This window comes from Cydia amplana, chromosome 11 (assembly GCF_948474715.1).
Source record: "Cydia amplana chromosome 11, ilCydAmpl1.1, whole genome shotgun sequence".
Lineage (NCBI taxonomy): Eukaryota > Metazoa > Arthropoda > Insecta > Lepidoptera > Tortricidae > Cydia > Cydia amplana.
The window spans coordinates 5,525,028-5,548,391 of NC_086079.1; the positions used below are offsets into that span (position 1 = coordinate 5,525,028).

Genomic DNA, 23,364 nt, shown 5'->3' on the forward strand with positions numbered 1-23,364 from the left:
TCAGAGACAGTTGATTTAAGTAAGAGTCAATTGGTATCAGTTCATACTGAACCAAATTATAACGGTGACATTTACGTCGAAGGTAAAGTTCAAACTAATCCAACGAGAGAAATCTATGTACATCAGGGTGTTTACAATATAGTGGATGGAAAAGGTTACATATTTGTGTCGAATAGTACAAATAAATCGATTGATCTTAACCATGGTAAGGTACTAACACGAGCTACTCCACTTGCTGAAACGAGTATATGCAATGTTAGGAAAATAAATAACATCAGCCCGGGAGATATGGCTCCTTTAAGTAAAGAAGACATCAAAGTAGGATGTAACGTCAGCTCAGTTATGTTTGATAGATTACACCAGTTGCTTAACAACTATCGAGACTGCTTTGCACTTTCTTTAAAAGAAATTGGATGTGTAGATCAGAAATATGGAATGGATATTCAGCTCACTGATAACAAACCTGTAGTCTACAGGCCTTATCGACTTTCCCATGCTGAACGAGCCAAAGTCCGCGAGATGGTCACAGAACTAATTGATAATGATATCATACGCGAGTCTACTTCTGACTATGCGAGTCCAATATTGATGGTCAAAAAGAAAACAGGGGAACAAAGACTTTGCGTTGACTTTAGGGCACTTAATGCTAAAACCGTCAAGGATAGATATCCTCTTCCCCTCATTGATGACCAAATAGCAAATTTGAGTGGAAATAAATATTTTACCACACTCGATATGTCATCAGGGTACTACCAAATTCCAGTATCAGAAAAAAGTAAGCATTTAACGGCTTTTGTGACTCCAGACGGTCACTATGAATTCAACCGCATGCCGTTTGGGCTCGCCAATGCACCGGCAGTCTTCCAAAAAATCGTTAATAAAGTTCTCGGATGCAGACGCTTTGATTCTGTATTAGCATATATGGATGATTTATTGATACCAACTCAGTCAATTGAAGAAGGCTTAGAAAGATTAGAAGAAGTATTAAAGTTACTCAGAGAACACGGCTTGACATTGAAACTGTCAAAGTGTAATTTTTTTACATCATCCATCGACTACCTTGGATACGATGTTTCAGCAGACGGTATAAAACCCAGCGAACGTAAGACCCTAGCAATCAAGAATTTTCCTTTGCCAACAAACGTTCATGAAGTAAGACAATTCTTGGGATTAGCAAGTTATTTCAGAAAGTTTGTCAAAGGCTTTGGCGAAATAGCACGCCCTTTGACAAATTTACTGAAAAAAGATGTAACGTGGCAATGGACTGATTTGGAATCTAAAGCAGTGCTTACGTTAAAAGAAATATTATGTCAAAGGCCAGTTTTGGCTTTGTACAACCCAAAACTTAAAACCGAACTACACACTGATGCTAGTTCTGTGGGAATTGGTGGTATATTAATGCAGTGGCAAGAAAATCCTAGAGTTCTAAAACCAGTTGCATATTTTAGTAGACAAACGTCACCAGAAGAAAAGCACTACCATTCCTATGAACTAGAAACGCTTGCCGTTGTCAACTCATTAAAAAAGTTTAGACCATATCTGTTGGGGACATCTTTTAAAATATTTACCGACTGTAAGGCTTTACGACTTACACGCAGTAAAAAAGACATATTACCGCGAGTTGCGAGATGGATTTTACAAATGGAAGAATACGATTTCGAAATTGAACATCGTGCAGGAGATCGAATGGCTCACGTCGACGCCTTGAGTCGCAACCCTGTAGAGGCATGGGATGATGATTGTTACCCGGATAACGTAATGACAGTATTTCGAATACAACAAAGTGATTGGCTCCTAACATTGCAATTAGGAGATCCAGAAATAAGCCATATTGCTAAATTATTAAAGCCGGAAATTGATGACGAATTTGAAGACATAAAGAAACATTATGTTTTTAAGAATAATACACTATTTAGAAAAATTAAGGGCAATTCTAATGAATTACGTATAGTAATACCCAAAGGCGCGAGATGGCAAGTCTGTCGAATGAATCATGACGAAATTGGCCACTTTGGAGTTAAGAAAACAGTTGAAAGGATACAAAGTCAGTATTGGTTCCCTAAAATGGGAAGGTTCATTAAGAAGTATGTAGAAGCTTGTCTCAACTGTGCATACAATAAAGATAATGACCCTAAGAAAAAAGGATACATATACCCCATAGAAAAAAGCAATAAACCATTTCAAACAATACATATTGACCATTTAGGCCCCTTCATAAAAAGCAAACGAGGAAACACACATATATTGACAATCGTAGATGGATTTTCCAAATATGTTTTTGTGAAGCCTGTTAAAAACACAAAGAGTTCTACGACAATAAGCGTATTGGAAAATATATTTCAAGACTTTCAAGACCCAGAAAGAATTATATCAGATCGAGGGTCTGCATTTACATCAGAACAATTTAAACAGTTCTGTAGAAAAAAGAATATTAAGCACGTTTTGAATGCTGTCGCTTGCCCACGAGCTAACGGACAAGTGGAGCGATTCAATCAAACAGTACTAAAGGCTATTGCTACGCAGAGTATGGGACATAAAGATAATGAATGGGATTTAGTAGTTGCTAACGTCCAATCCGGGATTAACAACACTGTTAATGCAACGACAGGCAAGACAGCTGCTGAACTGATGTTTGGTTATAAACTAAAGGGCAATACCGATTACGTATTCAATGAAATTGCAAATGAAATCGAACAAGAAGCAGGAAATTTAGATGAAGTTAGGGATGCCGTATCAGAAAGAATAAAAGTAAAGCAAAGTAAAATGAAAATTGATCATGACTCTAAAACAATTCCGGCTAGGACTTACAATTTAAATGATTTAGTTAAACTGACAAAAGTTTCATTTAATGAAAACCCAGGTCAAAGTAAAAAACTATTGCCAAAATTCATCGGACCCTATAAAATAACAAAAGTTTTAGGAAATGATAGATATAAAATAGCCTCGGTGCCAGGATTCTCGACTGCTAGGAAGTATTCTACAGTAGTATCAGCCGATCGTTTAAGACCATGGATCAATATCAAAGCATTAAGTGTCGAAAGTGTAGGGTTTTTGGTATTTAGCATACCTATTTAATTCGTTTTTAAAGTTACGGGTAGTTTGAAATAAGACCTAGCATACCTACTTAATAAGTTTTTAAAGTTAAGGGTAGTTTGAAATTGAAGACTGTTATTGGTTGGGTATAAAAAGAAAGACACTTGGCGGACAGCTCTCTTTGGTTGTTGAGTCGTGCTAGCAGGCGGTTGTCAAGAGAAGAGATTATTGTGAATTGGAAGAAGACAAGAAAATAAATGGATAAATATCTTCAAGGTGTTGTTATTTTTACACTTCAGAAGTGTGCAGAACGTAAGTACACGCCTACTGCTATTACTTATTGATTTAGTGAGATAACTGATAACATGACCCTTATTCTGAGCTTGGAGATAATTAATTAACTATACGAAATTCTAATGGATTACGTAAGAAATATGGTACTGGTAACATTTTTATTTAATTTAAATGAGTACCTGCATCATTTATTAATAATTGCATATCAGTTAAACTTAGGTTAGTTTGACCCATAAATGTAATTAAATGGACATAATATCAATGTGTAATCATAAGAATATATGCGTCAGTTGGTCGAGAATTCAAAGTATTTAACCACCATGCCACCGACAGCTAGGCATAATAATGTTCAGTTAACAAAATCAAGTACACGTGTTCTTCTTAATAAATAGATACGTGACTGTAGTTATTAACTTCTTTGCTACTTACTTACCCACACACATGTGGGAATTAGGCAGAATATGTTAACACGTGGGTCTTGATATGTGTTGGTTGGAGTATTCAAGGGTGCCTTAATTTTCATTATTTCTTCACTACGGCGCATACTTTCAGAGATAAATTGATATTTATGATTTATAACCAGGTCTCGCAATTTAATTGAAGATTTTGAGTTTTGATTTTGATCCTTAATGTTAAAATTTGTGGAATATAAGTAGATGGCTTACTATGCAAACGGGGCATTGAATTTTCAGTCATTTTTTTTTGCTACGACGCATAGTTTTTGAGATAAATGAATGTTTATAATTTGAACTACCATTAAACATTATTTTGTCATCATAATACCTTATTATAAGGTATTATGATATAGTATATAGGTATATGTAACACCGGATACTTTTACGTTTCATGCCGAGTTGTTGGAGAATATGGCTGACGATGACTCATGATGATCAACGGCGCTTGCGAACACCAGAAGCCTCGGTCTTCGCAAAAGGGAATGTAGCTGGAATAACAGCGGCAGTGAAAAAGGAATCCAGACCGAAGCAGAGTCCTGTTGTGAAAGTCGGGAGTAACCCCGCTTCGACAGCCTTAGCGAGAGGCACGCGCCACTGGACATCAGGTCATGTACACCTACTTTTACTATTATATTATGAATGATTTGATATGGTAATGTGTGTTAGATACCGTGAATTGCTTGACTTCATCTCGTTCATCGACATCTAGCACATATAACATAAGTATAAGATGAATATATTGCCAGAGGATAAGTTGAGAAAAATAAATTTGATGAACCGATAGAAACTATTACTTGTGTACCAATTATGAGAAATTTTTGCCTAAATATGTCAATGCGATATAATAACGCGTATATATCTTATCTTACGAAATAATAGATACGATCTATGAGTGGTTCTCAGCCGGTCAGACCTTTGACCAACTTTTGTGATTTCTATTTGAACTGCAAGGAAGCTCCACATTTATAATGCCATCTGATTATAAACAAAATTGGACAATAATTAGCTCATTAACGGCACATTTTCTGTGAATTGATTGATTTGTTGCTTTGTTTATTTATTGGTCGAGTATCGAGTATCGAGTATCGAGTATCGAGTATCGAGTATCGAGTATCGAGTATCGAGTATCGAGTATCGAGTATCGAGTATCGAGTATCGAGTATCGAGTATCGAGTATCGAGTATCGAGTATCGAGTATCGAGTATCGAGTATCGAGTATCGAGTATCGAGTATCGAGTATCGAGTATCGAGTATCGAGTATCGAGTATCGAGTATCGAGTATCGAGTATCGAGTATCGAGTATCGAGTATCGAGTATCGAGTATCGAGTATCGAGTATCGAGTATCGAGTATTGATAGTCATTTGGTTTATTGGATTATAGAGTCATTTGGTTTATTGAATTATAGAGTCATTTGGTTTATTGAATTATAGAGTCATTTGGTTTATTGAATTATAGAGTCATTTGGTTTATTGAATTATAGAGTCATTTGGTTTATTGAATTATAGAGTCATTTGGTTTATTGAATTATAGAGTCATTTGGTTTATTGAATTATAGAGTCATTTGGTTTATTGAATTATAGAGTCATTTGGTTTATTGAATTATAGAGTCATTTGGTTTATTGAATTATAGAGTCATTTGGTTTATTGAATTATAGAGTCATTTGGTTTATTGAATTATAGAGTCATTTGGTTTATTGAATTATAGAGTCATTTGGTTTATTGAATTATAGAGTCATTTGGTTTATTGAATTATAGAGTCATTTGGTTTATTGAATTATAGAGTCATTTGGTTTATTGAATTATAGAGTCATTTGGTTTATTGAATTATAGAGTCATTTGGTTTATTGAATTATAGAGTCATTTGGTTTATTGAATTATAGAGTCATTTGGTTTATTGAATTATAGAGTCATTTGGTTTATTGAATTATAGAGTCATTTGGTTTATTGGATTATAGAGTCATTTGGTTTATTGGATTATAGAGTCATTTGGTTTATTGGATTATAGAGTCATTTGGTTTATTGGATTATAGAGTCATTTGGTTTATTGGATTATAGAGTCATTTGGTTTATTGAATTATAGAGTCATTTGGTTTATTGAATTATAGAGTCATTTGGTTTATTGAATTATAGAGTCATTTGGTTTATTGAATTATAGAGTCATTTGGTTTATTGAATTATAGAGTCATTTGGTTTATTGAATTATAGAGTCATTTGGTTTATTGAATTATAGAGTCATTTGGTTTATTGAATTATAGAGTCATTTGGTTTATTGAATTATAGAGTCATTTGGTTTATTGAATTATAGAGTCATTTGGTTTATTGAATTATAGAGTCATTTGGTTTATTGAATTATAGAGTCATTTGGTTTATTGAATTATAGAGTCATTTGGTTTATTGAATTATAGAGTCATTTGGTTTATTGAATTATAGAGTCATTTGGTTTATTGAATTATAGAGTCATTTGGTTTATTGAATTATAGAGTCATTTGGTTTATTGAATTATAGAGTCATTTGGTTTATTGAATTATAGAGTCATTTGGTTTATTGAATTATAGAGTCGTTTGGTTTATTGAATTATAGAGTCGTTTGGTTTATTGAATTATAGAGTCGTTTGGTTTATTGAATTATAGAGTCGTTTGGTTTATTGAATTATAGAGTCGTTTGGTTTATTGAATTATAGAGTCGTTTGGTTTATTGAATGATCGAGTCGTTTGGTTTATTGAATGATCGAGTCGTTTGGTTTATTGAATGATCGAGTCGTTTGGTTTATTGAATGATCGAGTCGTTTGGTTTATTGAATGATCGAGTCGTTTGGTTTATTGAATGATCGAGTCGTTTGGTTTATTGAATGATCGAATCGTTTGGTTTATTGAATGATCGAGTCGTTTGGTTTATTGAATGATCGAGTCGTTTGGTTTATTGAATGATCGAGTCGTTTGGTTTATTGAATGATCGAGTCGTTTGGTTTATTGAATGATCGAGTCATTGGTTGATTGAATTATAGTCATAATTCATAGTCATTGGGCTTGAATTATAGTCATTGGGCTTGAATTATAGTTATTGGGCTTGAATTATAGTAATTGGTTGATTGAATTGTAGAGTCATTGGTTGATTGAATTGTAGAGTCGTTGGTTGATTGAATTGTAGAGTCGTTGGTTGATTGAATTGTAGAATCGTTGGTTGATTGAATTGTAGAATCGTTGGTTGATTGAATTGTAGAATCGTTGGTTGATTGAATTGTAGAATCGTTGGTTGATTGAATTGTAGAATCGTTGGTTGATTGAATTGTAGAATCGTTGGTTGATTGAATTGTAGAATCGTTGGTTGATTGAATTGTAGAATCGTTGGTTGATTGAATTGTAGAATCGTTGAATTATTGAATTGTAGAATCGTTGAATTATTGAATTGTAGAATCGTTGAATTATTGAATTGTAGAATCGTTGAATTATTGAATTGTAGAATCGTTGAATTATTGAATTGTAGAATCGTTGAATTATTGAATTGTAGAATCGTTGAATTATTGAATTGTAGAATCGTTAAATTATTGAATTGTAGAATCGTTGAATTATTGAATTGTAGAATCGTTGAATTATTGAATTGTAGAATCGTTGAATTATTGAATTGTAGAATCGTTGAACTATTGAATTGTAGAATAGTTGAATTATTGAATTGTAGAATAGTTGAATTATTGAATTGTAGAATCGTTGAATTATTGAATTGTAGAATCGTTGAATTATTGAATTGTAGAATCGTTGAATTATTGAATTGTAGAATCGTTGAATTATTGAATTATTGAATCATTGAATTATTGAATCATATTTTTAATTCATAGGTTACTGCAGTTAATGTTGCAGCATTACATTGAAATGATTTTAATATGATGATTTTAATATAAGCGATAATGAAGAGTGCATGGTTGAACCTGTAGAACTCACCACAATTAAACCGAGATCGAGGAGGAGTGATGGCTTCTTATTGGTTATATTTTTATGTTTAAATATTATGTTTAAATTAAGACTTGATAAAAATAGATGTACAATAATAAACATTATCTCATTACTAGATAAGCTGATATATTAAATAATGCATGAACTATAAAAAACTCGTCAAATAATAGTAGATTACCATTGAGGCAGTTTTTAAGAGATAATTTAATAATAAGAGATATTAATTTCAACTGGGAGGTTATTAAAGACACGTATTGCGGTAAAGAATTCACTTTTATACTTTACTTACTGCCGAACTTGAAATTTGATAATTATATTTATACTAGTGCGCAAATCGTAATTAAAAGATTTATTCTTAATATTTTATGTTTACAAAAAGGCGAAGCTCCAGTATGTAGATCTCAATTAACGCAAGTATTTCCTTGAAGAAATCTCTGAGTGGATATTGGTGATACATGTTGCGTGGGCAGTTTTCTTACAACCTAAACATAATTACAACGTCGTCGTAATCACCCCAGTAGTTAAATGATACCATATTTCAGTTACAAAATATGCGATTCCATGGTATACATTTTTGATTGTATTCTAGAACAAGTCGGAAGGTACGGATAGGTAAAACATCAGGTTTTTGCAGTTCTATCGTTTATGTCTGCCATGTAACATTTGAAACGTATAATTTATTTAATTCAACGTGTAGAGAAAATATTACTGGTCCTTTTTCTGCGGAAACACGCCTATTTAGGTGCTATGTTTATTCCCGAACTGCGGGATTTGGTATGCTGTAAAGACGTTTAGTGAATTAATATACTGTTCAAGTCTTTCATAAAACAATATGCATATTATAAAAAAATCTAATAGTCTGAAAATCCCAACGCGTCTTGCAATTGATGGACTAAGTACTTTGTCAGCTTGGATAAATCCTAACAAGCTAGAATATACGACCTTCTCTGAAAACATTGGGAGGGGAGCTATTAGGTATAGGTTTTTAGTACCAGATGATTAATGCATTGATAATGGGAACATAATAGGTCAAGTTGTACACAATAATTACTTAATTATCGCTGTTATTCATCATAGTAATATTTTATAAATTATAGTCAGGGTTAAAGTTACTGAAAGGTTCTCGGGAAATATTCCTGTCTCAAGAGTGAGGTTTATAATTGAAGATTTCTTGACATGATAATGGAAAATGATGTTGAAGCCACGAGAATTTGATTTGATTCGTGTGCTGACACAGCTAAGTACCTACTACCATTTTAGAAAAGATTTGAACTGGTTCATATTATATATGGCAGGAAGATTGATAGTGCTTCAGTCACGAGAATTGAATTGGTTCGTGTACTATCTACCTGCAGATAGAGATGATCATTACTCATGAAAATCGAATAATAAATGGCAATTAATGATCTGTTACCCTGAATTACTAGTCAAGGTGTACACTGTTGTGATTATTAACCCAATGTTGGATATTTTTAGCAAGTTGAGCGCCGCACCTCTACCGACGTCCCCCGCCTCGCGCCGCCTGAGTCCGATGCGAGCCGTCTCCAGCAGGAGCCCGCCTCGCGCCGCCAGAGTCCGGTGCGAGCCGTCTCCAGCAGGAGCCCGCCTCGCGCCGCCAGAGTCCGGTGCGAGCCGTCTCCAGCAGGATGTCTCCGGCAGAAGAGTAACAATTTTAACCCTTCGTATGCTTTAGTCAAAATTTACCACTGAATTAATAACCTTGAAACTGTAAATTCTAGTCCAAATTGTGTGGCAGGCATACGAAAGGTTATTTAGATGATGTTTTTGAGATTTTGACATGCTGATACCTGATTGAAACTGTTTCGTATCCTATGCGATTAGTGTATCCACTGTTAAGTAGTATACGTAGTCTGTCGGCCAAGTGTAGGGTTTCCACCTGGCACGTGTATGAGGACATACACGGAGTCAGGATGGACGAGTGTAGGGTTTTTGGTATTTAGCATACCTATTTAATTCGTTTTTAAAGTTACGGGTAGTTTGAAATAAGACCTAGCATACCTACTTAATAAGTTTTTAAAGTTAAGGGTAGTTTGAAATTGAAGACTGTTATTGGTTGGGTATAAAAAGAAAGACACTTGGCGGACAGCTCTCTTTGGTTGTTGAGTCGTGCTAGCAGGCGGTTGTCAAGAGAAGAGATTATTGTGAATTGGAAGAAGACAAGAAAATAAATGGATAAATATCTTCAAGGTGTTGTTATTTTTACAAAAGTGATCATGAATCTACTGATTCAACAATGAGTGATTCAAGTAATGATTAAAAAAAATAATAATAATAGAGAAGAGACATAGATAGTTAGGCAAATTTAATTGTATGACCGAAAATCCCAAAAAGTACCGAATGTCATGATTATGATGAGAGTTAAGTGTGTTCCATTGTCTTTTATTTTAATATGTATATCATTTAGGCCTGATTGTTAATAAGATTTTATTAAGATGGTTGCTAAGTTGTTTTTTTTAGTGTAATTATGTAATGGTTTGTAATAAAATGCCAATTAAACAATAAATGTAATGATTACTGTATGTAATAAATGACCATTAACTAATGATCTTTTATTATTATTTGACACGAACGAATAATCGAAATTAATTATAAATCTGGGTTTCTGGATATTTTAAATGTTTCGTGCGCCGGAGGCTGCACGAAGGCGGATGGCCGAATGTCATGATTTTTGGAATTTCGTGGCCTAAGAATATTGGATGAATTTATGTTTTATACATGGCAAGATTTTATTTATGTTATTTAAGACAAATTGGGAAACTTTAATTATAATACTGGCAACACTGACGAGCTGGTGAATGGAGGGGATAGGTCGGAGCTCGAGGAAACCTTGGTTGGGCTCTGCCATTCCGTTATAGACAGCCGACGAGAATCATCATAATATGGTACATGGGATGTTACAATAAATATACCTACTGAACCTTAATACATTCGGCCGTTAGGCATGTCCTAGTTAACTACTTATTCTAGTAAGTACATGCATATTATTACTGATTAATGTGGTTAATGTGATTGTCGTTTGTTTGACATTTGTGTTTGTTGAACGGACAATAATTATATATTTTAACCATAGTACTTTTTTTGTAGCATTAGAAAAATACTACGCGACGTGTCTTTTAATTGTAATAAGTACGCTCGAAAATCAGTAGGTAACTATTACTTATGAAAGCAAAAGAATGTAATTGTTACATATTGGCCATTATTTTTCAAAAGTGTTTTTCAATAATTACTTAACCTTTTTTCTAATACTAAAACGAAATATAGGTGTAGGAAGCATTTTAAGTTTTATGAATACTTACGAGTATTCATTGTATCTAAGACCAACCGAAAACAATTTTTTATTTTAACCATTTTTTATATAGGTACATAGGTATTTTCATTTATTTATTTATTTAACATTTTAAATCAGGCAACAACTCATATTACAAATACCTTACAGACTAACATATATATCTAATACCTTTAAACGAGCAATTCTTGTTTATTTATTTATTTATTTATATATATATATATATATATATATATATTTCGGGGATCTCGGAAACGGCTCTAACGATTTCGATGAAATTTGCTATATGGGGGTTTTTGGGGGCGAAAAATCGATCTAGCTAGGTCTTAAACCTGGGAAAACGCGCATTTTCGAGTTTTTATATGTTTTCCGAGCTTTGCTCGGTCTCCCAGATATTGCATTTTATATAAACTTAAAAAACTAAACACTATTTAGGCGACGAAACGGCGTGGCTCCGTTGAATCGTTTGGTCTTGTGTCGGATTCGGCAGTTTGCCCCGGAACCTCCGAAACACGACACCCTTCGGCCAGAACAACCAACATTGCCTAATAGAACAATTGTATCTTACTAGAAAATTCTTAAAAAATAAGACCGTCCTGATACATTTGAATAGACCGTTGAAATACATGCGCTTGACCTCATCGATTCGGCCAATGAATTGAGTGGCGCCCTAATAATGAGTTGATGCCGTAATGACCAAATTTAAAAATCATTAGATAATGACAGGAGGTTTTCCATTGGCCAACCAAGAGGAATGTAATAATAATAATATGTGGCGAATAATAACTGTAAGGTGCTTTAGGATAACTTCGAAAGGCACCATTCATTCGTTCCAAAAAAGATTTTTTGGAAAAATAAACAGTAAAGCAAACAAAACGTGTATTCATTTTTCCTGTAGATTCTTACGTAATATAGCGAATATAGGGGGGAGGGGGGTCAGCCTTTTATTGTTTTTTCTTACATAGGGGAGGGAGGGGGTCAAAAACTGGCAAAAATCGTCAATGAATGGCACCAAACCGGGGTAATTTTGAAAATGGCAACTATTCCTATCTAGAGTTAGACCAAGAAAAGTGTGCAACGATTTTGATAGCACACGCAGTGCAAGTTGTTATTTTTATAAGTCATAATTTCATAGAAGTTTGACGTTTAAAATAACCCTTGCACTGCGTGTGAGCGTGTGCTATCAAAATCGTTGCCGATTTATCTTGGTATAACTCTGAAAACTAGATCAAAGAGAATTAAGATGCAGTTTGTAGCAACAGCAAGAGTAAGCAAGATGCTTCATATTGACCTTAGGCTTTCCGTGATTCTGATTACCGTGAATGACCCTATACAAAATACTTACTAAGTCTTTATTGAAGTGAAAACTTCTTTAGCGGCGCTGTGCACTTTTTGAGGTGGGGAAAATATGTTAAACTCGAGACAGCGTAAGACGATCACGTGACCGTAAGACGGACACGTGACCTGATCGAAAAATTGTTACATGTAATGTCATTGAGTTTTTCTTTATTGATTTAAATGCCATCTAGTGAGTTTCGCTCTAACTGGTATTAATATAACTCGAGTACTAACAGTGATGTGCTTAGGGGTTTCAAGTAATTAACGCTAACGCTAGATGGCGTTTACCTCAATTATACATAGTGCATTTTGCACTAGTCATTGAGTTTTCACTTCTGCCGGCACTCCCTGAGTGCAACCCGTTGTTTTTATTCATGTTTTTGTCATTAAAGGGCGACATTGGCATTTCGCTCTACTTGTCACTTATCTCGGAGAAAACGCAATTAATTGTCATTTGTATTGACAATGCAACATAAATCAAGTCAAAGCGATATCTTACTTGATAGCAATTAATTATTTCGTCAAGGCATTTGGAGCTAATTATAGTAGGTAACATATATCCCTTTATATCGGGTGAATAAACGATGTTCGATAAAGATTTATTCACCACACCAGCTCGGAAAGCTTACTTTGCACTTCAAAAACGGATAGCAAAGTTGCACTTTGCTATCAGTAATTCACATGTGAGGCAAAGTAATCAAATGCAAATTTTGAGTTGTTTTTTTATGTTTGCTGGTAGAATTGACTTTTAAATGATGATTTTGGATGATAAATATTTAATAACATTCTTTTGAATTTGACTTGGTTTGATTTTGTTTGATATTTTACATTTAATATTTGCTTCGGGTTGGTGTGGTGAAAAATTCCTCCTCGTGCTTTGAAACCCACGCAACGCTCAAGATTCCATTTTTCGAACCACGAGCGTAGCGAGACTCCAAAGACTCCAGAGAGAAAGTGTAACGTAGTATATTTTCCTAAATTTTAATTAACTAGTTTTGGTATGATTCATAAATAATAGTAAAATACCCTTTCTTATTTCAACGATTTTAACAATGTGTTAAATAAAATAGATTGGTTGCACTTCTATGCATAATCTGTTGCATTCAGATGCACCTCTTGATGTTTATCTGTATCGGGGTTGTCATATACGTAAAAATAATCAAAACTTTAGATATTTATGTTGTCACTCCAGGAAAACTTTGTATGATTTAGGTATGATTTTTTAGGCAAACGAGAATTTAGATATAAAACAATACACAGGAACTTCAGTCTCCTAAAAGGACTCTGAAATGAAACGTTTTTAGATTAAATGACAAAAATATATTTCTTAGGCTCAAGAGTGAGTTGTCTAAATAAATCAGTAAGAATTTTCGAAGGATTTGTGTCTTCAGGGGATTACAACCCCACTTTTGTGTAGGTCCTCTGACATATGAGGAGGTCATTTCAAGATGACATGCACAAGATGACATGATGAGATCCCCTCTGGGGACACTCGCTCGCATGAGCGATATTTGTTGGAGGACCACATATTCGCCATAGTGGTCGGAAAGGCTGAAGCAGTTTGAGTCCTTCGGTTACTCCACTGAGTGAGTACAGATGAAATTTAGTTGTGATCAACTCCACAATGGCGCGAAACGTTGTGGGTTAGTTCTCAACCAGGTTTTGGTTCTTTGCAGGGTGACTACTGCTCGAGGGAAGGGAGCGCTCCGCCAGAAGTCATAGCAGCTTTCAGTGCGGTGAGCTAAATTTCAAATTGTTTCATTTCTTCTCTAGCGGCCAAAAGGGCGTCGGCTAATATATTCATTTCTCGGTTTACAGGAGCCGGGATATTTCAGAAATTCACGATATTTCAGAAATTCACCATATTTCAGAATTTCACCAATTTTGAAAATTCAACTTAGAAGTTTAGAGAAATTAGAGCATAGTTTTGGAGTCCTCCTGGTTCGAGGAATTTGAACACGCAGTCTGCCTCTGCCACGTCATCTTGATACCACGTGCGCGATCCTGAGCTCCACGCCTCCGCTCAGCATCTAGCCTTCACGGGGAAACCAGCCTGTCACCCCGCAGTTTCAGAGGAAGGTCTTCACCTTGAGGTCGGTCTATTCCATGTTTTAATTTTAAAGGGCATCAGCGCCAGCTGCAATTTTTGAGTCAGTTTAAGATCATGAGCAACCATTGAAGTAGCATAAAAGACATTTAGAAATCCTGGTACATACATAGTATTAAAATAAATTTAGTTTCTTTAGATAAGCGGAATTCTGTGTGAAGCTTTATTCTGGACCTCTCAAGCGGCCCAGCTTTCCACTGGGCTAAGTTCATTAAATAGGTGTCACATTAGTACAACAACAAACTAGAGTTACACACAGAAGTCCCGGGTTTAGACCTAAACGCAAACTTCCATAGGCAGGAAAATTTCTTTAGTTATAAATAAAGTTCTTAAATATAATTTTTGTTCACCATTTAACTCCGAATTAGGTTCCCCAGCAAGCATTTTTTAGACACCACATTTTTACTGTTTAATTTCATTTGTTTTACTGTGCTAACGTGCTGTAGCTTTCTTGAACAAGCCGGAGCTTTACCATTTCATTTACCCCTTTAAGACAGCACGTTACAAAAGACTCCAAAATTGAACTGGTTCCTTGAGCGTTGCGAGGGTTTTAAACTTTCAAAGTTTCAACTACCTACCGACTGAAATGCATACTTTTTTACCACACCAACGCGAGGAAAATACGAACTAGGTAAAAATCAAATCCAAGTGAACGATATATTAACTTTACTTTAACTTAAAAGTTAATTCAACCAGCCAACATGAGGAAACTACTATTTAAGCCTACTAATAATGATGTCACTCTTGTAGATAAATGCAACTTTCTCATCAGGTTTTGAAGAATAAAGAGAGCCTTTACGAGCTGGTGTGGTGGAAAAAAATGTATTTATCTGTCTCTATATTCAAAACAATTTTCACTAAACCTATTCGAAAAAGGGCTTTTTCTTCCCCGCTAGGAGGGATCAAAGTGGCACTTTTCCTCCCTGCTAGGAGGGATCAAAGTACCCGTTTTCTGTTTTAGGACACAATTTTTTTATCATAATGAAAATGATTTCCTCATGGGTGATGTGAAAAGCAGTAAGTACCTATATCAGAAGACTGATTGTTATACAATACCTACATTTATACGCACGAAAGCGAACATTATTGTTTCATAATTTTCACTGACGACGAGACCTTGCGTATTTTCACAGTTACGTCGCGTATGTAGGAGTAAATACCTACTCGTAAATATTCAGCTTGATGTAACGACTGCAAAGTAACATGCTAATAGCGCACGCATGTTGATATTAACACGTCATGTCAACTAAACAAAAAAACATTAACATCTGAATATTATTAGTATTGATCTCTTCAATATGATTGCTATGTTTACATGCCCTTCAGATAACGTTCACGCTCTTAGCCGCTTTTCCAGTTTTCCACATTGCAGAAACGCTACGTTACTCAGTTGTGTTGCACTGTTTATCACCGAGCATCCACCGAGTTACCGCCTTTCTAACTCGGCCGGTTAGCACCGAAGTGGCCTACGTGACTAGCGCTCCCCCGGCAATGGAGCCGTGGCGCCAAATAAATTGACAACCTATTGATGTTATTTAATCAAATATCACAATTAACTGAATGAAGAATGAACCTGACTGTCCATAGTAACCCTTTTTAGTTCAACAATAACCTTCATATATTATATAACACAGAAAAAAATCGCACGTGTCTCCCGCGTATCAGCTGATTTTACTACTCACCCCATGATTTCACGAAGTTGACAGAAAGCGCGAATAGGGCGAAACACAGCGCGTTGCACATTTTGTCTCATAAATTTTGGTACAGTCTCATTCAAAAGCACATTTGGATCGGAAATAAGTGGCGAGTTTCAGCGGATTGGCTGATAGAGGGCGGCACGACCGCTCGCGCCGCGTGTTAGACCGAAACTGGCGAATCGCGGTCACCGGTTGCACAGTACTGTCTAGAACGACAATAGGTTCATTGAAGAAGTTTCGCGTTCGCGCATGCGGCAATTGCGGCATATCTGTCTTATCGCAATCTAAGCGTAGGAGGCCGTTCGGAACTTCGGAAATGATAACTACCTGATTGATGATTAGCTTGCTATTACAGATACAGGTTTTGGCCTAATTAAATTATGACTACCGGCTCCGCCTGACATCTCATAAAATGTTTGCCTTTATCCTTACAACATAGGTAACTAAAGTTAGAAGGCCACGAAGTTATTTAATTACGAGGTAATAGTTATTTTCACCACACCAACTCGTAACAAGGCTTTCTTGATTGTTCAAAAACTGACAGCAAAGTTACATTTTATTCACATGTGACGCAAAGTAATCAAATGCAAATTTTGAGTTGTTTTCTTATGTTTGCTGGTGAAATTTACTTTTAAATGATGATTTTGAATGATAAATATTTAATGTTTCATTTGGATTTGATTTGGTTTAATTTTGTTTGATATCTTACAGTTAATATTTTCTTCGGGTTGGTGAGTTGGTGTGTAAAATTTTGTGTTTCACTCGGGGGCAACTTTTGTTTAACCCTCGTGCTTTAAAAACCCTCGCAACTCGCAACACTCAAAATTAAATTCTAAGCACTCGCTACGCTCCTGGTTCAAATTTGGAATCTTTAGCTTGCTCAGGTATCAATAATATCACTATTAGCACGAGCGGTTAAACAACAATTTTGGCCCCTTGTAAAACAAATAACTATTGTTCAAAACTAATGAGAAATTCGCATTTTATCCACATGTAATCAGATGCAAATTTTGATTTATAACTGGTAGATTTGACTTTTAAATGATGATTTGGAATGATAATTTTTTTATTACGTTCATTTCATTCATGTTTGCGTTAAATGTATTTTGTTAATAGCTATTAATCATGCGTCAGAGATAAAACACCTCGGATGATATGGCCAGGTGTACCTAGAGTTTTTGGTGCCAAAAATATTCATTCAATCAACTGCAGTGCTAAATTAAAAGCGAATGAATTCTTACGCTACGTCTTACGTAGGCGAACAACGCGCGAACGCCGCGCGGCCGCCGCGCCCCTTCGCGTCTAAATCGCTCACGTACGAGTAGGACATACCTATACGTATCAACGGTTTGTTTTATCCTCGCCGCGCCGCGCCGCTTCGCGTCTAACGCTACGTCTTACGTAGGCGAACAACGCGCGAACGCCGCGCGGCCGCCGCGCGGCATTCACGTCTAAATCGCTCACGTACGAGTAGAACATACCTATACGTATCATCGGTTTGTTTCATCCTCGCCGCGCCGCGCCGCGTTCGCGCGTTGTCCACCTACGTAAGCCGTAGCGTAAAATCGCTCACGTACGAGTAGGACATACCTATACGTATCAACGGTTTATTTCATCCTCGCCGCGCCGCGCCGCGCCGCGTTCGCGCGTTGTTCACCTACGTAAGCCGTAGCGTTAAGGGGCCCACTGTTTAACAGTTCGCCGGACGGTATCGCGGCCTGTCAGTTAGAACAAAATTTTGACAGTTCCGAACAACTGACAGGCCGATACCGTCCGGCGGACTGTTAATCAGTGGGTCCCTTTAGTGATGACAATTAATAGAATGCATTAGTAATATGTGCATTTTTGCAGGTGTTTACTCAAGTCTTATTTTTCGAAACATGTTCAAATTCAAATTCAGCAAACACGTGAAAAACAATGCCACATGATTTAACAACAATGGACACCTTGTGTTTTTTATTGCTTAATTTACATTATGACACGTGAAATACATTTACCTGGGTTAAACATGTTTCACCTGTGTGGTACCTACTATCTAATGGGAGTTATTAAGGTATTGAGGTAGGTGGTAAATACAAAATATACATCTATGTTCATCAAAATAATTTTCTGAAGAACTTTTCACATCTCCAGATCTCCAGACTTATCGCTATGCTAAGTGGCGTTGGCAACTGTCAAAGGTTTGCATAGATGGCGCCATCATAGCTTATTGCCCCTTTTTCTATGAGATTTGGCTTACAGGGCTGCATCCAGGGCATTAAAATTTCTAAATAGGTAAATAAATAAAATAAATTAATTAATTAAAAAAATAAAAATTTACACAATTCTAGGGATTGACAGGGCAAGCTATAACGGCGCCATCTGCTAAATACTTCGACCGGCCAACCCCATTCTTTCGTAGTACCAAGCTAGCATAAATAGGCGTTTGTCCTATCGTAGGCATTAAACAAACACTCTGTCTGGAAGTCCTTGAACTCCGCCTCATTTCTTGCTCAACTCACATATCTTTATGATATAGGAGGCAAACGAGCAAATTAATCGCCTGATGGTAAGCAATTACCGTCGCCTATGGATACCTACAACATCAGAGGGGTAGCAAGTGCGTTGTCGGCCTTTAAGATAGTGGTTACACTTAGTTCTACCTTATTATGGTTATTATGGTTATTATGGTAGCTAGTTATATAGTTAGAAAGAAAAAGCGCTGGTGGCCTAGCGGTAAGAGCGTGCGACTTACAATCCGGAGGTCGCGGGTTCAAACCCCCCCGGCTGGTACCAATGAGTTTTTCGGAACTTAAGTACGACATATCATTTGATGTTTTAGCAGTTGCTTTTCGGTGAAAGAAAACATCGTGAGGAAACCGGACTAATCCCAACAAGGCCTAGTTTCCTCTCTGGGTTGGAAGGTCAGATGGTAGTCGCTTTCGTAAAAACTGGTGCTTACGTCAATTCTTGGGATTAGTTGTCAAGCGGACCCCAGACTCCCATGAGCCGTGGCAAAATTCCGGGATAACGCGAGGAAGAAGAGAGAAATTAAACTAAGAAATTTGGAACCTCGGTACATAGTTTAGGCATCCGGTAGGTATCGTTTAGCGGCCTTCACACGTGACAACACAACACACAACACGTGACAACATAACTACCGTTTATGTTTACATTCTGCACTCACGTAGACAAAAATGTGACGTAGCAAATGAGATAATTTCCATACAATACAAATTTTCATTTTCACACACGAAAATAGTACACAAACACTGTATGTAAACTATAGTTGATAGTAGTAGTCTTATAACTAAATAAACTAAAGGTAGTAGAGATAGGTCAGGATGCCGATTCAGATTTGACTTGTTACGGGTTTGAACTGGTTCTGATACGACCTGACGATCGTCTTGGAGATACAATACAATACCTACAAATATTCTTTATTGCTCACCAATATGAAAAATAACATGACATACAATAACTAACTTATCACTAAAGAGCGATCTTTTCCAGACAAGCGTAGAGTAGTGGAGACAAAGCAAAAAAAAACAAGTAATGTGAGTAGGTGATGCAGTGAGTTATTGAAGTTGAGAAAAAATACCTAATAATAATAAAGAAAAAAGTATAAACTGCATACCTACATTACCATAAATAAATGAATATCATATACATATAACATATTTACGAATGACTAAACGGCGTGAGCGATCTTCAAGATCGTATCAAAATAAGATCAAAATTATTAAATCTGAATAGGGCTCCTGGTCATTACCTGACTTCATTCAGTCATATTACCGCTTGCAAGTCTAGACACCAGACACCACGGAAATAAATGTCAATCAATTGTGTTGGATTGTCGGACAGAGTTGTCATTACAATCATTGGATTTTGCAATATCTCAATGTTTCCTAATAGGGGCTTAGGTTGCCGAGATGTCACTGTCAAGGTTGCAGTATTGTGGATTCTATTCACTTCAGTTTCCATGGTTTATTTTTATAGTAATCAAGCGTACACTCTGATTGTGTTTTTACCTTATTGTATGAAGGCATGATTTTTTTATAATTTTAGGATAATATAAACATTTTGAAGTTATTTAGGAAAATAGATGAAAAATGATCATCACTGAAAACTCCAGTATTTAAAACTGATAAATAGGTTGAGTGACTGATATAGTTAATATTAGCCACTACATAGTAATTGGCCGCTCTTAACAATAAGGTTTTGGCTTGATTCTTTCTGATTTGTTAGGAAAGGCCAATTACTATGTAGTGGCCAATAAATATAGCAGTCACCCTATGTAGTTCTTTACTGTACACATTACATGAAAATGTATAAGAATTAGACTAAGCGTAATAAGCCGATTTTAGGAAAAAGACATGGTAAAAAATGATGATGATGATGTGCTGTTATTGGGCGAGTCCATCTCGCAAAAAACTAAAGTAACGTTCATAGGAGGAAGTTAGTGTTTATGACATCGTAATAGAGAGGTGTGCAATAATAATTAAGTTTATTGTAGTTTTATAGATAATACATCATATATCAGGTTTCAGATATAGTTATGGGGAACGGGAAGTACGTTTGAAGAGGAAGTATTTACTTCGTGACCGGAAACGACGGAGCCTTAACATTCTACCGACAAGTTAAATTTCTACATTACGTGTTGACATAATGTGTTTGTCCAATTGATTCGTTAGCAATAAATTACTGTATTTGAATTATATTTTTATATACACTTCTATTTCAAGGTCGTATTTACTGGTAAGCGAGTGGAAGTGGAAGTATCAGCTATGACAACGATTTTGTTAGTCATTGACCTATCCTGAGTACCTATCCTTCACTTCCTAATATTGATTGTTCCCAAATCGATTATTTTACTTCAAAACATTTTATATCTTCGTGTAATTATTTGTGATGTTAATTAATTCGTCTTTTAATGTTTTTATTGATCTGCTAATTAAACATTTTCACTTTGACCCATTTTGGCATTTTTAACACGAGACCGCCATTTGTGCATTATTATATTTTGTGGAGTTATAGTTATGTTCCTCCAGAAATGGATGATTCCCGCGTAATAAACCAATTGTTTACCACCTAATTTTATTTATTGTTTTATTTTAGTATTTTAATCTTGTTTTTTTTTTAGTTTTTATACGTTTAATAAGTTAATAATTATGTACCTACTTTTCAGGTAAATTAACGCTATTTTTATTTTGTTTTATTATATTTTGTGCAATGCGGATGTATTTCTAATCAATATATTAATTTAATTACTATTACATTTTCCTGTTGAACTTTCCACAATCAGTTCCTAACCTAATGAATAAAAATTGAGTGCATAATACCATATAATGATAACAATAAGATAATAAACTATCCATCGGTTTTACTATCAGTACATTAACATCAAATCTCTGAAAGTCACCCTGAGAATATTATTTTACTCTTACCGTCATCATTTTGTATTGTGGCGCCATCTATGAAACAGTTCCTACATTTAAGATTTCCAAGAGGGCTGGCTGAGTAAAGAGCATGCCAAGTTTTGTGCGCGACAGTACGTATTAATACCAAAACTCGTCGCTAGGTGGCATTAAGCGTCTCATCTGTTTTTAAAATATTTCAAATCTGGATGATTGAGACCCGACGTTTACGAGGAAAGTAAGAATACAAATGTTCACAGTGTCGTGACAGATTAACCCTTCGTATGTCTAAGCACTGATCAGTGCGAATAATTTTTTTTTTTTTTTTTTTTTATTAAAAATGGGCTTACTCATGGCCACAGACTAGCCGAGGCGAAGACGTGGCCTACGATGGAGCGAGTCTGCCCAGAAGGTGCCTGTTCACCCTTGATTTAAAGGTTGCCGGGTTATATGAGCTCGGAAATATAGACGCCGGCAAGGAATTCCATTCCTTGGCAGTGCGCATAAGGAAAGAGGAAGCAAAGCGCTTCGTGCGGATTCGTGGAATATCTACCAAGTAAGGATGGAAACCGGCCGTGCGTCTAAAAGTCCGATGGTAGAATGGGGACGGTGGAATAAGCTCGTGTAGCTCTTGAGCACACTCCCCGAAGTGCAATCTGTAGAACACCGATAGACTGGCGACTTTCCGCCGATGGGCCAAAGACTGAAGGCCAAAGATTTAAACCTATTGTAATTAAACAATAAATGCAGGCCCTTTGACAACAAACACAATACTTACCTAAGAGTAAAATACTCGTAACAGTACAATAAGTCGCCTATAATGTATACATACTTACCTTTTTTTGTTAAACAAAATGTACCCTTATTACCGAGCAAAGCACTTTTTTATAAACGATTGTCATCTTGGCTAGGCCCACAGGACACCATTGCCCCGTGTAGGCCGTGTACGGGTACAAGACGATTAGTAATACCTTCAAGATTAACTACTAGTATATAATATACATAATAGCTCGTATCTAAACTGTTTTAGAAAAGAAAGAAAACAATAATGCAATTTAAAACTACATTTTCAGAAGCTGCATTTACTCATACGGACGGAAATGTGCAACATTTCCTAAAACTAGGGTTCACCGCGCTGGTTTCCTTGAAGCTTTTTCGTGAAACATCACATTTTCCAGGCTTCATTCTTACCTCTTACCGAGCATTCGTCTCAGGTAAAGTAGGGACGCTAAGCACGAAGAATTTCGTGCATTGACCCACCATTTCCTATCTCTATCGCACGCGCAAAATTATACTGTTGTCCTGCTCGCATATGGCATTGACAGCCGGCATCATGGGCGGGACACCAATGCAATAGACGTAGCAAATGGTGGGCTCATTATATGTGATGTTTTAACTATAGTGGGATTATTCGTATTTGCATTATTTGACACATGTCACTCACAACAGCAATACAACGTAAAATGTTTTGCACATCGAAATCACAAAGGAAGACAATTGCACTGCGAACGTTTACGTTCTACGTCGTTTTTTTTTTAATTTAGGGTTGGCCGGACACCACACCACCGTTATGAATCGGTAGTCGTCTAAGTAAATCGATATACATTTTTCATTTTAGGTCGCAACAATTCAATTCAATTCAATGTTTTATTCATAAAATAGGTATACATTTTACACGTTAAATTTTTAAACATTATTAAATCTAGGTAAATTTTATTATAAATCATTCATATTACAATAGTTATTCGACATTTATAACGAAGCATTATTAAATTTATTAATATCCTCT

General features: G+C 35.8%; 1 protein-coding gene across 3 annotated transcripts in view; it reads right to left on the reverse strand.

Annotated features, from left to right (window-relative positions):
- Window positions 1-16,391, reverse strand: part of LOC134651937 (protein cueball) — a 58,129-nt gene extending 41,738 nt beyond the window's left edge. For 2 of the 3 annotated variants that reach the window (XR_010097146.1, XM_063507059.1), the window contains exon 1: window positions 16,165-16,391. Coding sequence is in view for 2 of the 3 variants with exons in the window: in XM_063507059.1 (XP_063363129.1) it covers window positions 16,165-16,225 (61 nt within the window). In the remaining variant the exon portion in view is untranslated. The remainder of the gene's footprint in view (window positions 1-16,164) is intronic. The other variant, XM_063507058.1, reaches the window with a different exon arrangement.
- Window positions 16,392-23,364: the final 6,973 nt, after the last annotated feature.